The sequence below is a fragment of the Plectropomus leopardus genome, chromosome 1 (assembly GCF_026936395.1).
Source record: "Plectropomus leopardus strain MGB_pleo_1.0 chromosome 1, ASM2693639v1, whole genome shotgun sequence".
Lineage (NCBI taxonomy): Eukaryota > Metazoa > Chordata > Actinopteri > Perciformes > Serranidae > Plectropomus > Plectropomus leopardus.
In genome coordinates, this window is record NC_142176.1 from 38,986,729 (window position 1) to 39,005,202 (window position 18,474).

The window sequence follows — 18,474 nt, forward strand, 5'->3', positions numbered from 1 at the left end:
CAACAGCTCATCATCCCCCAGTGCCAGGGGAATGAATGTCTCTATCCTCAGCACCTTGCAACTTACACCAACACATGGCACCATGCCAGTATTTTTGCCTGAGAGAATGGTTCACTAAAACATATCCATGTTTGAAGATGGAAAACTTTCCCACTAATGAGTACAACTGCATAAAGTATAATACACAAGCAGGCACTGCCTACATGTTTATTTCAGGCTTTGCCAATGTGACAATCTCACTTGTGTTATTTGCTAGCAGCAAAGATAGAACTTTAAAACTACATTACTACAAAAAAAGCTTGGAAATTAATTTCAGGGCATGCAAAAAACTGGCTCTGAAAAATCCATTCTTTCACTCATGAATTTGAAACACATTTAAAGGGATGGAATGTGTAAAGGGCCTTCATCACATGGTGCATAAAGCAGAAGGCCATGAACAAAACTGAGAGAAAAAAGTGAACTTCTACCATCATAGTTTGTTTTTGTTCTCAAGCATACGCCAAGTAACCCACAGTCTCTTGGTTAAGTTTTTTTCTTTAGTTACTAAAGCAGACAATTTCCACTGATTGTAGTGGCTAAAGCTAATTGCTCTTGTAAGGGCTACAAAACTCTGCTACTCTGCAGTGGGACAATCAATACAACTTCAGTCAATACAATTATCTTAAAGTATGTTTGTCAGTTTGTCCCCACGCAGATGTGTGAAAAAATGGATTGCCTGTTGAAATCTGCGTGATCTAGATTCACACACTGTTTCTCAGTCTGTAAGGAAGCTATAATTATCACTTTGTCACACTAATCTGCAACTTGAGAACACACCACCAAGTGATCCTCTCTCCTCTTCTTTTGACCTACATGCACTTTTTGCCACAGAGAACGTACATCACCAGGGAAATTGTGGCTACAGACGGAGGGAACAGGAGCAGTGCAGTGGAGCTGTCCGTCACCATCACCAACGTGAAGAATCAGCCTCCACAGTGGGACAAAGACAGCTACAGTGTGGTCATACCAGAAAACACTGTCCGAGACACACCTATCGTGGTACATCAGAGTGGGAGGGTGGTAGTTTACACACATAGAAATGCACCCATATGTCTCTTTATCTCTGCTTCCTTACACGTATAACATATTTGTGCATTTTCAACACAAAAATAAAATAAACAAACAAAAATAAACAAGGCATTTGTTACTTTGCAGCATCTCCAGACAAGGAGGCTGTGGTGGCCTAAAGGGCAGAGAAACAGTCGCAGGCTTGATAAGATAAAACCTCATTTATCTTAGGGTGATTTGCTGTGCAGCAGTTGGGTGCAAAGTTGAAAGAATGCAAACAGAAAAGTCTAAGATAACAATAAAGCACAAATAAGGTTGAAAGTCAGAATATATACAATGCCATAGTCAGATTAATTGTAAGCATAATAAAAATGTAATAGTTTTACTGCAGGGATCAGTATATAGATCAGTTTCTGTATGTTTTTAAGTACCATAAGTGAAATATAAGTAGTGTAATGGTTACATGGTTAGCGCATAACGTTCATGATGATGAATCAGCGGACAAGCAGGATAAATCCTGTTGAGGAAAGAAATAAAGAAGTGCTTTCTCTTCCCTCATTACCACCGTTAAGCAAAGCCCTTAACCCCAAGTGCAAAAGTGTGTTTGGTGCTCAGTGAAACAGTGAATAACTAAAGGTTAAAAAACTAATAATAATTGGCTCAATGCAAAGTGCTTTACTGAGGCAAAAAGGATTAGAGCTCAATTTAATACAGAATTTAAAAAAAAGATAAATATAAAATAGAATGACATTAGATGAAAAAAACAAGACAAAATTATTAACAAATGAAATAAAAAAAAACAGAAATGAAAGTATAGTGCAGCTACAGTGCAGCAATATGTTGTTCCAAATCCAATAAAAGAAAAAAAAAGTGCATCATCACATCCGCAATGACATATAAATAATATTAGAAACAAGAATAAACAAGTAGGCATCCAGACACAGGCATGCACCTACAGAGAGCAACACTCCTGAAATAAACACGCTATAGCCAGCACTCTCTCTAAAAATACTCACACACACAAAAGGACACACAACTGTAAGCACGCAGACATGTACACACATGTTTATACTTCCTGAAAATATTTCAGTGGTGTTGCCTAATAAGAGACTTTAAATGATGAATTAAATTTTATTACAGATGTCAAGCAGTTTTAGTCACTTTTGAGCAGAAAAAGAATGTAACTGAAACAACTTTGTGGGATGGCAGGGGAGCTACAGCTGTAGGAAAATGCAAACATTTAAAAACAGCCTCAGTGCTTTTGATAAGGCTTCATTATTGGTGCACTTATGAGTAGGGCTGGACTACTGATTGAATTTTATTTTCAATTAAGATTTTTGTTTCTAACAATAATGAAAACAAGATGAAATGATTGTTGTGCCGCATTGTTTCACAATGATGCTTCTGTTTTGTCTGGTGTCAAAAATCTGGGGCATCCCTTTCCTTGACAGCGATCATTGTTACTAACGTGACAACTTCCTTGCTAGATATAGTGACTTTTTAGACCCTCTAAGGATTTTATTATGTAGAAATAACCAGCGATCATTTACAATGCCTTCACCTGAGTGTGTCGATTAGCAGAATCAGACAGAAACAGACTAGAAGATGTGTCCTTCTCCCTACTGTTGAGGCTGCCTCACACTGCAGCTTTGTACCATGCCAAAGTAATAATTTAAAATTAATTAATGCTTTAGAGTGTTCATCGCTGGTTGCTAATATCCGACCTGACGGCAAATACTGTACAGCCGTGGCCAAAAGCTTTGCGAATGGCACAAGTATTGGTTTTCACAAAGTTTGCTGCTTCAGTGTTTTAGATCTTTTTGTCAAATGTTACTATGGTATACTGAAGTATAATTACAAGCATTTCATAAGTTTCAAAGGCTTTTATTGACAATTACATTAAGGTGTTGCCCCTTCTTTTTCAAGACCTCTGCAGTTCGCTCTGGCATGTTGTCAATCAACTTCTGGGCCACATCCTGACTGATGGCAGCCCATTCTTGCATAATCAATGCTTGGAGTTTGTCAGAATTTGTGTTTTTTTGTTTGTCCACCCGCCTCTTGAGGATTGACCACAAGTTCTCAATGGAATTAAGGTCTAGGGAGTTTACTGGCCATGGACCCAGAATTTCAATGTTTTGTTCCCCGAGCCACTTAGTTATCACTTTTGCCTTATGGCAAGGTGCTACATCATCATGCTGGAAAAGGCATTGTTTGTCACCAAACTGTTCTTGGATGGTTGGGAGAAGTTGCTCTCTGAGGTGTTTTGGTACCATTCTTTGTTCATGGCTATGTTCTTATGCAAAATCTTGAGTGAGCCTACTCCCTTGACTGAGAAGCAACCCCACACATTAATGGTCTCAGGATGCTTTATTGTTGGCATGATACAGGACTGATGGTAGCACTCATCTTTTCTTCTCCGGACAAGCTTTTTTCCGGATGCCCAAAACAATCGGAAAGGGGATTCATCAGAGAAAATGACTTTGCCCCAGTCCTCAGCAGTCCAAACCCTTTACCTTTTGCAGAATATCAGTCTGTCCCTGATGTTTTTTCTGGAGAGAAGTGGCTTCTTTGCTGCCCTTCTTGACAGCAGGCCATCCTCCAAAAGTCTTCGCCTCACTGTGCGTGCAGATGCGCTCACACCTGCCTGCTGCCATTCCTGAATAAGCTCTGTACTGTTGGTGCCCCGATCCCGCAGCTGAATCAACTTTAGGAGACGGTCCTGGCGCTTGCTGGACTTTCTTGGCCACCCTGAAGCCTTCCTCACAACAACTGAACCTCACTCCTTTGAGTTCTTGATGATCCGATAAATGGTTGATTTAGGTGCAATCTTACTAGCAGTGGTATCCTTGCCTGTGGAGCCCTTTTTGTGCAAAGCAATGATGACTGCATGTGTTTCCTTGCAGGTAACCATGGTTAACAGAGGAAGAACAATGATTTCAAGCACCACCCTCGTTTTAAAGCTTCCAGTTTGTTATTCTAACTCAGTCAGCGTGACATGACATGTCATGAGAGAATCACTGACGTGATGTCAGCTGGTCCTTTTGTGGCAGGTCTGAAATGCAGTGGAAATGTTTTTTTCCAGGATTAAGTTCATTTTCATGGCAAAGAGGGACTTTGCAATTAATTACAATTCATCTGATCCCTCTTCATAACATTCTGGAATATGCAAATTGCCAGCATAAAAACTGAGGCAGCAGACTTTGTGAAAATTAATATTTGTGTCATTCTCAAAACTTTTTGCCACTGCTGTACATTGTAAAGAATAGCAAACTAAAACATAAAGGGCTTGAGCCTGACAACAGTGTGCCTTCAGATGTGCCTGTTCTGTATAAATGCGCAAAAACTGCAGTTCGGAAATCATAAACAGGTCAGAGTCATACAGTGAAGCATTAAAGTAGGCTACATTACTAACATTTGTGATATTTATTTTTCTTATTAAGTGCTTTAACTTTTACAGTGAGAATTCTGGCCTGTGAGCTATTGACAGCTAAATTATATTTAGAGTTCAATAAAATCTGCGATTAAAATGACAAGTTTTTGCTTAAAGTTTAATAGATGCCTGATGTTTGAAGTGAATGAAGTCAGTGAGTAATCATGGTAAATAATTGTCATCTCAATATTGACCAAAATCATCGTGATTATGATTTTGCCATAATCGAGCAGCACTGGTTACAATGAATCCTCAAGTGTCGGTTCATTAGATTATTCCCAGGCATTGCCTTCTCATGCCACTAACACGTTTTCATCTCATCAACAGCATTTTCTAAGGATCTCTTGAAAGCAATTAAGTCCATTAAAGTTGCTGATGAATATTTAAATCCAAGAGACGGAAATAAAAAGACAGAGGAGAGTGCTTTACATGGGAATACTTGTGTGTGAACATGTGAATGTGTTTATGAGATGCGCTGATAGAGCGAGGGGAAAGGGAGAACGTGGTCCCTGCAGTGCAGTGTATTAATCGAGATGGTAGTTCAGTGTTTATTTGGCTGGTATGCAAAGATGCGATGACTCTCAGCAGGCTGTAATAGTTCCACCATGGAAATTTGAGGCTTTTATGGCCTAAATCAGCACATACAGTAGTCAGGCATGTTTGCCAATTCTGCATGCCTGATAGGGTGTCTCATTATTGTAACTGCTATGCTTTGCAGGTTGAATGGATACGGCTAGGTCACCCTTAGGCAAGCGGCATCATGTCCGAGATGGCATTTTTGATTTTAATTGGGGTGTATATGGCATCAGCTGTGAATCCTTTCCTTAATTAGTTTATGGGTAATACAGAATGAAGAGCAGAGTGTATTTCCCTTTGATCCCATGGGATTTTAGTGGGTTGTTGTCTCGTCTAACAGTTTGAGACTTACGGCCTTAATATTTTAGTGTTTATTATCATGGGCTATAAAACACTTTTTTTTCACTGGGCAGATCATGTTTCACTATTTAGAAAGCACACTTCCACTGAAGCGCAGCAGCAGCTGTCCTCCTTTGTGTTCCTGTCCTTAGGCTCTGTACTGGCATTCAGCTTTTTTTTCCAGCTCTCAAAATTGATAATTGGAAACATGCAATAGTTCTGTCAAACCCCTCTGCAAAAACCACTCTGACCAAAATGAAATAGACACTCCACTATATATTTTTATCTGCTGCTGCTTTTTAATGTCTGTGCTTTGTGAGTGTGAATGTGTCTTAAGTGTGTTTAATAATGTGTTATATTTTTTGCTGGAGCCTTGTCAAAGGAGAATTTCTGTCACTGATTGGGACAGACAATAAAGTTTATCTTTATCTTCATCTTTATCTTTAAACAACCATTAGTTTTTAAGATTCTGTTGGTCATTGCTTACTTAAAATAGAAAAGTGATCCAGGGTGACTAAATTTAAGAAAAATGACAACTGCATATACAAGTACTTGCCAATATGTTACATGACAAAGTATACACTGTATGTTAGCATGGATACAGGGCTATATATCGCTATCTACTGCTGACAGAGGTTATTTCGGGTTTAAAAATGTCTGTACTTATTTGGGAGGATGACTAACAGGGAAACTTTCAGTGTAGCTTTCATTTCTAATGTTATGTTACCTCATGTCATCAACAACAACTGACATGGCTTTTTGCTGGGACCGGTCCTGGCTGTAGACCATCACTGAAAGTCCCACAATGGTGTTCAGGTTAAAATGGAGGAACATCTTATATTTGATTTGATATAATTTGTTTCAAACATGTAAACAAAAACATAATAATTATACAAACAAGCAGACAGCCAAAACAAAAAAAAAACAACATATTTACAGACAATGAAAAACATAAAGCAAAAGAAATGATCAAACATGATGACTCGGTGTACATATTCAACAAGGAGTGAGAAAAAGTACAAACATATTTAATCCCACCCTTTCTCCATAAGTCTTTGAATTTTAATCAACCAGCTTCCTTATTAATTTAAACCTATACTGTAATAACGTAAACATATATGCATACAGTATCATACTCAAAATCAAATATCCACAATTTATCATTATTATTTACAGCAAAAACAAGAAGATAAACTAGGGAAAAATAATAATAAAGTAACCAAATAAATGAACAGTGGCCCCACAAACATCTGGTCATTATCAAACCCCCTCTTCATCCTTGTACCTCGTGAAAATCATGTTTTTATACATTATTTTAAACTGGTTCATGTTTGAAAATTGTTTTAGCTCCACATTAAAACTGTTCCATAGCCTCATTCAACAGGTTGATTTACAAAAAATTTTCCTGGTTGTTCAAAATGAAATTGAAAATGTGACTTAAATCTTTGCTCCCAACAGACTATCAAAGCCACTTCCCCACTTGGAGATCCCAGGGTAACTTACAACTTGGAAGATGGTATGGTCCCAGAGACCAACATGCCGGTTCGTTTCTACTTGACCCCGAACCGAGAAGACGGGTCGGCCTCCATCCTTGTGGCAGAGCCCCTGGACTACGAGACCACCAGGAACTTCATGCTGCGGGTTCGAGCTCAGAATGTTGCTGCTGTGCCACTGGCAGCATTCACCACGGTTTATGTCAATGTTACAGGTGAGCCTTTTTTAATTGTTTAGTTTGAAGTATGTTTTCATTCCTCCACCATGCATTACATTATCTGTGGGTACCACTGTGCCTCTGTATAATTCAATGTGAATCGTGTTTTCACACAATGTGTTTTCTCAACACTTCGTGCTATCACATTTAAACATGAAACTCATTATTACTTATTAAACATGGATGTGTAGTTAATAAATATGCAGTTAAACACCTTTCATACTAAGATTACAATCTAAATATCGTCTAGGCGTAAAGGAAAAAGGGAGACGTTTGAGAAAACACAAAAGTCATACAGATGTGCAAAATATGTGTTGTCGGTGAGCACAGGAAGTATTGAGAAGGAAAAAAAAAAACTTTGGGAATAAATGTGTTTTTGTGACAGATAAATATTAGTTGATTGCATCAAAAAAGTATGTCTTACAAATGCCCAATGGTGTCCTTTATGATGCTGTTGTGTAAAGTGAAAGGTTTTGTAGGGATTCATGTGTGACTATCAAAGGTTGCAGGAATAGAGGACAAATTGGGTGTTTGATGATTAAGTTTTTTAACAGCTGAGTTATAAGCTAATGGAAGAATAGAAATTATTTTACTTGATTAATTTGCACAGTGACCTTAATGGACATTTTAGAACATAAATAACAAAAACAGTCTAAAGCAGCATTAGGTGCCATGCTGACTGAAAAACTGAATGGCTTCTGGACTCAGTCAAAGGGAAACTACATCATTTTTCAACCTGATCCCAATCTTCTCTTGTGGTAACAACATTTTTTTTAAATATACAGTGAAATCCCTCGGGTTGGGCAGGGCTATATAAAAATGTTATATCGTATTGAGATATGAGACTATATATCATCTTAGATATTAAATATTGTTAAATCGGGATATGGAATAAATGGTGTTTTTACCTGATATATAGTCAAGTGATTTACTTTTCTCAACTTATCAGTTCTACTTGTTTTAATACTTGCCTTGACCCACTTCGTCATTATCTGCATTACTAATGATTATTGATCAGAAATTGTCACATCAAAGAGGGTACAAAAGTAACGTTCGATTCTGTCTCCCAGTTCTAGCAGTAATGGAGCTTTTGGGGAGATTTAAAAAAAAATTATCAAGATATACATTGTGTATCGAGATTTTGCCTCAAAATAGAGCTATTTAAGTATCAGCCCATTTCGCCCAGCCCTACCCTCGAGGTATATGTGCACTGTCAGTTTATTTCTTTAGAAAGCGCTTGCTTTTTCCAATGACAGGCTCAAATTGTTACTATGCGCTCCCTCCAACATTATGGAAAGGACCCTACAGTCAATTTTTTTCTTTCTTTGTCTTTGGCTAGTTTGTCTGTTATTGTGCCCAAGTCTGGCTCAAGACTGAAGACTAAAATCTCATAAGAAGTGACTTCACACAAGTAGACAACAGTGGAAATCTCTCTCTTTCTCTGTACGCCAACACAATAAACTACTAGCAGCAATCCTATCTCGATCTAACTCTCACCACTCTCACCACTCTTCCACCTTCCTGCAACATGTCACTGCTGCATTTCAGAAAAAGACTTCTTCTTCAGCAAGGCTTGGTCATAAAACAGAGTAAAACAAACATACGGTGAGGAAAAGTCTGCATTTCTCTGCAGGGTTCTTTCTATAATGTCACCAGATTCTCATAATAACAAGCTGATACTTTCACTAGCAAAAACACAATGCGAGTGGTAACATTTCAACTTGTTCAGCGGCTGCCAGCTGCAGTGCTTTCTCAATACTGGACCAATTAAAAAAAAAATGGTTCCCACATATCACCACATTGAAAAGGTTAAGGTCTGACAGCTCATTTATTTAAAAAGTACAATCCATGAACATGTTAGTGACACACATTAGTGATTTTTTATCATTATCACCTAAGTTGTTTTGAATCAATACAGTAATTATTGTCTAAGTGCTTACTGTTTTCTCTTTCTTATTCTTATTTTTCAACATGGACTTCATCAGTGTACTAGCTCTTTCTAAACTGCATATGCCACATAACCAAACATGGACAGAGTAAAAAACGAAGTGCATTTTGGACGAACAGAAGGGTAAATCATATCATAGCACCCTCTCCAAGTCCAACTACGTTTTCCATTAGAGTGATTCAAAGCTTAGGAATCGAAAGCTACACAAATCTGAATTATTCACAGAGCTCGCCAGCTGGTGTGAGTGTGATGAGTCAAAGAGTGCAAGATATATGTTTAACCCCACTGCTTCGCCTCCTCTGCTAAGAGATTCCACCAGGGACTCCAAGTCTAGTTGCTCTCTTATTCTATCCCATCTTTGCCATAGAACATGCTTTTTCACCGATTTATCACTATATCATGTCTATCATAATTTGATGGTACTTCTTTATATGGTGACTTTAGTCAGGTGTCATTCTTTTAGTTAATGCGCAGCTCATGGTAACTAGGCTTAAACCGGCATCTTCTCAGCTAAATACGGTGTCAGCTAGTCCCTGACCTCTCTCCTCAGAATAACTCTGCCTACCCCACACGCCCCAAACTCCCCTGAATTTAATCCCCTTTGCAACATACGCGCACACACACACACACACACACACACACACACACACACACACACACACACCCCATTCCATCAAATTGGTCTTAATCCAGTGAGAAATAATTATTTCGCACAGACCCTCTCCCTTCTCTTGCCTTTCTGTCCCTCTTCTACACCCCCCCTTCGCTTATCTGTCTTAATAAGAAAGCTCTTTGACTCCTCCAGAGGCATTGCGGCTGAGGAAGGGAGGGAGGTCTGTAATGGATTTAAGGCCCCATTTTTAATTCATAGATTAAGACATTTGCTCAGAAGAAAGGGAAGGAAAAAATGGCACAGGGAGCAGCATTAGATTTAATGTGTTGCTCTATTCAAGTCATTTCTGTAATGCTTCTGGCCTTATACCAACTATGTTCAAATTTGGCTTCTGCTTTTCAGGCAAACTTCAGAGTTCACCTCCTGTCTCAGTGCTTCTTGGTAATACCTGCTTTATCTTATTGAATAATGTAACTCCCTTTTGACTAATGTAAGAAAAGGCACATTTTGTGTCCATTATTGATTGGCCTAATGCATGCTTTGACTGTGCTATTGACGCCAGCACAGCTTGAACAAATAACTAAAACAGCAAAAATGACATTATTAAGTCAGTTGTGAGAGCGACAGGAAACTTATAACCTGCAAGGGATGGTGCTAATGCTGATCCCCTAAAATGTTTCTTGTCTCCCAAATGATATCTCCCACAAAACAAGTTAAATTAAAAAAAAAACTAGGATGAAATCTTATTAAGTCCCTCCAACAGCCAAATCTCAACAATGTATGTATGGGATATAGATGTCCTCCTTTATTCCAATAGCTACAGGCTTGTTTCTTTATTAAGGTCCAAAATCAATCACAGTTCAGGATGCTTCATGGCTGCATCTAAAGGAGGACAGAAGGCCAATGTGCACCAACAATAAGTAACTCTCATATCTGCTGCCAATTTCTTCCCTAAATATATTCAGTACCTACAGAGTTACTCTTAAAAATGCTTCAGAAAAATAGAAAGGTATTGATTTAAAAAGGAAATTTCATCAGCACATAGAAAATGCAGTTCAGCTTTGCTCAGACTGCAGACATCCCTGCATTAGAGCAATACATATGGGCTGCGTTTGTGGAGGTGTGTTGCTTCAGGTACTAGGACGAAGTGAAATAGCATCCAGGAAGTTCAGTTTCAGTAACAGATCAAAGAGTTTGAAGGCTACTGGATGCAAAACCACTGATCACTGGTTTCGGTTCAAAATTTACAACTCTGGCAAGTTGTAACATCGACAATTATTTTATCTTTTGTTACAGTGATTGCAAGGTAAACAGGAGAAATATGGCTTTCACAATAAAAAGATATCTACTCGAAAGTAGCGCTTCCACATATTTAATTGACTAATGCAGTGTCTTGCTGGTTTATGTTTTATTGGGTTCAGGCAAAAGTGACCTTATTTTCAAGTTTTTTAAGTACTATTAAAATTACTTTTACTACTAATACTAATAGTAGTAGTGGTAGTCATAGTAGAAGTAGTAGTGGTAGTGGTAGTTGCAGTTGTAGTAGTAGTAGTAGTAGTAGTAGTAGTGGTAGTGGTAGTAGAAGTAGTAGTAGTAGTAGTGGTGGTAGTAGAAGTAGTAGTAGTAGTAGTGGTAGTAGAAGTAGTAGTAGTAGTGGTAGTAGAAGTAGTAGTAGTAGTGGTAGAGCAGTTTCGTTCCCCAGGCTGTGAGACTCATAAACTCGCCAAAAGATGTAGCAGGATTTAGGGGCAAATTTCTTTTATTTTTTTTAAAACTATGTTTTAAAAAAAAGACAAATAAATCCACCTTGTACCTATTAATTGTAGTGGTGGTAGTAGTATGCAATCTTTATTTGTGTACGTCTTCGCTGTACAACAGTTAAAAAGTTATTTTCTTTTCCACATAGTTCAACATACTGTAAGTTCAGTAAAGACAAGATACACTGAAGTTAACTGTAACGTGTTCCATTATATTGGAGCTAAAACAGTAAAAGCACAATCTCCCTTTGTTTTGAGTCACACTGCAGAACTTCTAGAAGGATTTTGTCAGCACTTTTGAAGAGTCAGGTTACAAAGTATGGGGTTAAAAGATCAGAAATGTACGAGGGATCCAAACCTCGAAGGGCTTCAAATGTCATTAACAGGATCTTAAATTTAATTCTAAAATGTGATGGAAGTCAATGCGGTGCAGCCACATAAATCTGCTCTGTGTATTTGGTGTTCCCAGAAACCATGCTGGTGCATTCTGGTCCAAAAGCAAAGACATGTTTTAGCAGAACCATTTAGACATTTGAACTAGAGCTGAAATAATCTAGGATAAGTGGCAAGTAAGTGTTGTTTTCCAAAAGGCAATAATTTTCAGCAAAAGATGCTAATTGAACTGCAGTAACCCTTTAACAATATGCATGAGCTGAAAAATGTGGCTTAACTTTGTTGGCAGAGCGAGAAGAGTGTGGTAGACTAGACATAATACCCCTTTGAAAATCCAAGATTGTACTTGGAATTTTTTTTCAATGTAAGATACTTTTAAAAAGTAATAATTTATCTTTTTAAAATAATACTTAACCTTGTAAATGACCATTTCTATATAAGTGACTCAACCTGTGTCAAGTTGAATTTGTGAAAAAGAGTTAAGTTTTTTTCTCTTTGTGATGGGGTAGTGAACTAAAAGTTAAAACGTATATATGCTCTCTTCAAAGCCAGACTCCACTGACAACAACAGTAATTTAACCTCGCTGAGCATGGGAGTCAGTGGTTTACTGCTGTCTTGATCACTTAGTTTGTTTGTTATTGTGTGACTTTTGTAAATCCGCAAGATAACAGAAATAAACTATGGGACTGAGCTAGTTATAGACGAGCAGCTCCTGTGTTTAGCAAGGGTTTTGTCAATAGAGTCTTGCTTTGAAGAGACCATAGATAAGTTTAGCTTTTATTTCGGTTCCTTTTCAGAAAGGGCTGTCAGTTTGAGAATTACACAAGCGGCAACCTCTGAGGCTGAAAAATGAAGCCAATGTAGAGGTGCTAAAATCTGCAGGTAATCACATAGCTACTCCAAAACAGAGTCAATCCAGAGGACCCCGATGTTAAAATGGCCAACCACACAACAGAAATAAACGTGTTTTCCATCTTGAACAAAAAACAGTTTTGGTCTCTGATAACATTTTATAAAAGGCTGAAGTTACACATGTTTAAGGCTGGGGCTGCCTGTCCTCAGCTTCCACCCCTCGCTCCTCCACAGCACCAGCCCCTCGTCCAGATATGGTCATTTCTGGCTCCAAAACACCAAGATGACAGATGCCACACTCAAGACTTCAAAACTGCAGTCCACAAACCAATGGCTGATGTCACAATAGCTACGTCCATTATTCAATACAGTCTGTGGAAGCATTGAGCATATGACAGGATGTGTGAGACTTGGATTTAATTGCAAGAGCTGTAGTGGAGTTTGGAAACGGATGGTTTGATTTAGTTTTTGCTGTTGTTAAACACAGACCCCTATGACTACAATTCATCAAAAATTTTCCTCCATTTTTAGATATTTTTACATGAGAAGAAGTTTTCTTCACAAGTTTAGTGTAACACAAAGTGATTGCTTGATAAACAAATGGTAATTTGTGGGGTGAAGTATACCTTTCATTGATAACTCTGCTACCACAGCCAATTGTTGGTAAAAAGCAGGTATGGAGATTGCTAGATGGACGTTACCGCCGAGCACTCCAAGCAGTTATGGGTCCTGCAAAGACCCCATCAGTCATCTACTTTATGTTTTTGTTGAATCCAGCAAACATAAAATGCAATATTTTTTGTGCATTTATTAAGCAGACTCTTTCTTATTATCCTCTTTCTTCTCCAGATGTTAATGACAACGTTCCATTTTTCACCAACTCCATCTACGAGGCCTCCGTCACTGAAGGGGCAGAATCAGGAACTTTGGTTTTCCAGGTTTCGGCCACTGACCTCGACTTGGGTCTCAATGGCAGGGTGAGAACAGTACACACACACACACACACACACACACACACACACACACACACACACACACACACACACACACACACAGAGTGGTCAAAGTGGTAATGCTGTTTTCTCTGCATGTTCAGTTGTGTTTACAACTCAGATTTCTTTGAATACATGCATCCTGTCTGTGTTTGAATATCCAAACTGTTTAACTGTGTTTAAGGACCTGACCCTTTATATAATTGTGTCTGGACCAACTCCCCATCCACCAGATCTCCTACTCCCTGCTGGAGGATCGTAGTGGAGACCACCAGTATTTCCGTATTGACCCAGAGCTGGGATTCATCTACTCACAGACTGTGTTTGACCGTGAGACAAAAAGCTCCTACCTACTGGAGGTTCAGTCTGTGGATGGCTGGGAGTCTGCACGGCCTGGCAAACATGGACAGCCCAACTCTGGTAAGTTAGGCTGACACCTCACAGAACAACCTGCGACTGAGCTGATGGTTAAGCTCTTTTGCTGTTGTGTTTTGGCAGTTTGTCCAGTATCATGACGTCCTGCTTTAGCACCAAGAACAGTAATTGTACTGTAAAAGCTGCCATGAGGTAGTTAGGTTGAACTGACACTGTGTTATGACAGTCAGCAATGAGGAATATAGAATAATATAGAGGTGAAACTGAAGTGCTGAGAAGGGCGCTTATATATAAAATGTATTATTATTATTATTATTATTATTATTATTATTAATTAAGACTTTTAAGCATAGACATTTAATAGTGCTGGGAATCACCAGAGGCCCCAAGATATGATATTATCACAATACTGAAGTCATGATACAATATTATCGCAACTTTAAACTAGGGCTGCGCCTACCAATTACTTTTTTATCAATTAATCTATCGATTATTTTTTTTATTGATGGAACTATTATTTTTCTATTACCCGATTAATATAACAATGAATTTACCGAAATTAACATTTTAAAACTTGTCATTTTGGGCATTATTACCCAACAAAAAATAGCCCAGTCTTAACTGGTAATCTGTGTTTTACAGTCTGATATAAAGTCCCTCCAAAATAAAATTAATACGAGAGCTTGTTCCACTCAAGTAAAAGGAATGTAGTGCAATCTACATTTAGCAATCCAACAGCAAAATAAATAAAACAATGTAAAATTCAAGTCACTTTCAGGAGGATTAACAAAAACAGTTACTCTTTGTTACAGTAACAAACCTCAAATCTAGCAGTCCAACAAAACATCTTACAGTAAAATTAGTGCAATTTGAATAACACTATAACTTTTCTCTAACAGAAATAATTATAACTAGTCTATTCTTTCTGCATCAAAATAGAACAGCTTTAACTGGGCCTTAAGGCATACCTGCTGATATGAGTGCTGTATTTTCATATTTATAAGCACATATTCCACTCATTTATGAAGTTATACAAGCTCCTGCACAGCTGACAACCCCATCCTGTAAATGTTTCAAAATAAAATGCATTGTGTCAGCAACTGATGGCATTCTGTCCACACAAAGGGAAGCAAGGAAGTTGAGGTTAACAAACATCGTTGTATTTCCTCATCTCTGTGACAGAGAGACTTTAAACTGCAGTATAAAGTGGTTTAGAGTCAACAAACGCGAGTGTCAGACATAAAAAAACGGAGAGCCACTGTTTCTCTAGATGTGCTGCAGCTGACACGCAGCTCAGACACGCCTGACAAGAGCTGCCCGGGTGAGCAGTGTGCACGCTCTAACTTGATACGTGAGCGGCGATACAAAAAACAACATGCTCGGCGCTGCTCACACTCACATTACGCGTGCCTCTGTGAAACGGTGCAATGCACTGACGCACTTAATGTGAATTGATGTATTCACATAATCGATTACGTCGATTACCTCAACACGCTGCCCCAGCCCTACTTTAAACCTGTTTCGATATTGCCATAACATTTATTAATAAGATTCAATACCTTTTTTGAACTACAAATTATATCTCCAAAGGTAAACTTTGTCAACAATTGTTTTATCTAATAAGTTTTCGGTCTCTTCGTCTCACTTTATTTTTATTGCAGCAACGCATGTATGTAGTGGACTGAAAAAGTAATCAATTTTATTTTTCTAGCATGCCACCAAAGTTTAATTTCTATTTGCAATAATAATAATTTATAGAATTATATATATATATATATATATATATATATATATACAGTATATATATATTATTGGCTTCTGTGTAACTGCAATATTGCCACACAAAAATATCACAACACTATTCTGTATTGATTTTTTCCCTCCACCCCCAACATTTAATATTTCACTAACCCCCAACAGGTTTTTACCGGTACTCCAAAAATGTGCAGCCATATCTTACAAAAAGGGATAGCCACTTCTGTAGCCCACAAAGTTGGTGAACACCTGAACGTCACTCCCTCATGTGATGTCTCATCAAACTTCTGCTGCTTCTCAGAGGCTCTCCATCTGATTCTGGAGCCTGTCTTCAGGGATTTGCTCCCATTTAGCCACGGGGACTTTAGTGAGGCTGGCCACCGATGCTGATAAGGCTAGGCTCGCAGTCAGTATTCCGCTTCATGTTAAAGGTGTTGAGAATTAAATTTGCACTGTGCTGTCAGACAGACATTGTTCTTCTGATATAATTATGTCAAACCCAGCTTTTCAATTCATAAAGCATGAATCAGTATTACAGTCTTGACATTTGCACTGCTCCAGAGTTAAATCTGGCTGTACTTTATACCAGCACAACCATGGTGCTGAGCATGGTGATCTTAGGCTTGTATCCTGAGGAAATCCATGTCATGATGCTCCCCACAAACCACCATGGTCCTGATGTTGCTTCTGCAGGCCGTTTGGAATTCTGGTGTGACTCAGTCCAGCTCTGTGAGCTTGTGTGGCCTGCTGCTTCACCGTTGAACTGTCATGGCTCCTAAAATGGACAAATTTTGCAGGGAAGAAATTTGACAAACAGACTTTTTGGATCCATAATATCTTTGACATTGACAAATCAAAAGTCAGTGAGCTCCTCAGTTCTGCACATTCTGCTGCAAATGTTTCTAAATTCAGATTCTGTTTCTGTATGATTGATTTTAAGCACCTATTGGCACTGGACCACTAATTGGAAGGGCTGTCCACATACTTTTTTATTTATTGCCAAGCACATCTACACACAAGGAATTTGACTTTTGGTGCAAAACAATTAACATAGAGGAAAAATAAAAAATACTAACTTCAAAGAAAAATACATAAAATGGAATATGGAAACGATATAAAAAATATAAACTAAAAAATGGATTAAAAGAACACAAAATGTATGTATAAAAGGTGCAACGGAGGAATTGTATAGTTAAAGTTAGCATTGAAAATATCTTCCATTTATTGTATTAAGAATTACCTCAATTGCTTTTCTTCAACATTTTTATTTGGCAGTTAAAGCAGTTACATTACATGCTATCAGTGCATCTACACACAAGGAAAACTACACAGCCCTAATTAAAATGTATCTAAACAAAGATAACAGTCCAGCTTAATAGTTGTCAGACTTTTATATCACCTATGTGATGTTTTTCTGAGATATGATCTGTAGTAGCAGTTCATTTTTAAACAAGACTTAATTATATTGGTTGTTAAATATTCAGCTTTCATGTAAATATACGAACAGATTGATGTAATTGCAGAAATGATTAAGATTGTGTTGATAGCGGTGTTGTAATCCTGTTTATATTGTGATGGTGGCCGCCGTTACACTGACTGAAAAGAAGGACGCGCACAAAAGGGGAGAGAGCTGCAGACAGCTGCTCTGTAGACTTCATTTAAAGCTCCAAATCTTCATTGAAGGCAGCAATAATCTCTGTTTTCCTCTTTCTGTCTCTTTCCCACATCTGCTCATCTCTCCCTGCTGAATGACCAAAGGCCATCTTTCTCTCTCTCAGTCTGTCTCCCTCTCTTGCTCCATCTCTCCATTTCTCTCTCATTTGCTGCCAGATGAAATGCATACATGCTCCAATGGTAGAATAGAGAGGCGCAGAGAAATGAACAGATGTTGAGACAGATGGGTGAATGGAGAGAGGTGTTGAATAAACAGCAAGACAGACCAGGATATATTTTTAATAAATATGATCATAGATTATTAACAGATCCTCTCTCCAGGTTTGGCTCACTACGACATTTGTGGCAATGTAAACAGGAGTTAAATATTAAAGAGAGCAGAGACTGAGAGACTGCAGTGAAGCTGGGAGTTTGTTTTTTTATGTCTTATGAATATTAAATGGGGTGGCATGAAGAAGGATGGGTGACAGGAAAATTAACAGATATTTAATACAGATTCATACATCATATCTGTTGAAAAAAAAATCTCACGTCTTGAAGAGCTGCTGGCCTTAAAACTCCATCTTTAGGAAATCTCTACTCTTTGCTCTAAAACAAACAGAAAATAGAGAAATTAAAATTTGATTTATATGAGCATGGCAGCATACCAGCATGGCATGTAGCCTTTCTCATTAAACTGAAGGCAGAATACCAAACTATTCCCCTCAATCGCTGAAGAAATGAGTTGGTTTTTTTTTTATTCGAAGAATATTAATAATTAATTTTAAAATGATAGAATTGATATAAATCTGATTTATCCCCTGATGCTCCTTAAATCAAAGAATGTTTTTCTCTCATATCTGGCTTCCTTCTGTTACAGCTTAGCAAATTCTGCTGTTAAAGCCGTGATCTCCAACAGTGGGGCCTCCAAGGACATGCCAGAGTATTGTGCCCCCCCTTTGTACAATATCTGGACCCCCCTGGCAAATGTAATTGGAAGCCAACATTACTGTTTTAAGAGGCTGTGGGGTG

At 38.2% G+C, this 18,474-nt stretch overlaps 1 protein-coding gene across 2 annotated transcripts in view; it reads left to right on the forward strand.

The window, feature by feature from the left end:
• Positions 1-18,474, forward strand: part of LOC121943534 (neural-cadherin) — a 398,280-nt gene that overhangs the window by 189,815 nt on the left and 189,991 nt on the right. For both annotated transcript variants that reach the window (XM_042487073.2, XM_088081016.1), the window contains exons 12-15: positions 871-1,038; positions 6,851-7,100; positions 13,517-13,644; positions 13,893-14,079. In XM_042487073.2, coding sequence (XP_042343007.2) covers positions 871-1,038; positions 6,851-7,100; positions 13,517-13,644; positions 13,893-14,079 — 733 coding nt within the window. The remainder of the gene's footprint in view (positions 1-870; positions 1,039-6,850; positions 7,101-13,516; positions 13,645-13,892; positions 14,080-18,474) is intronic.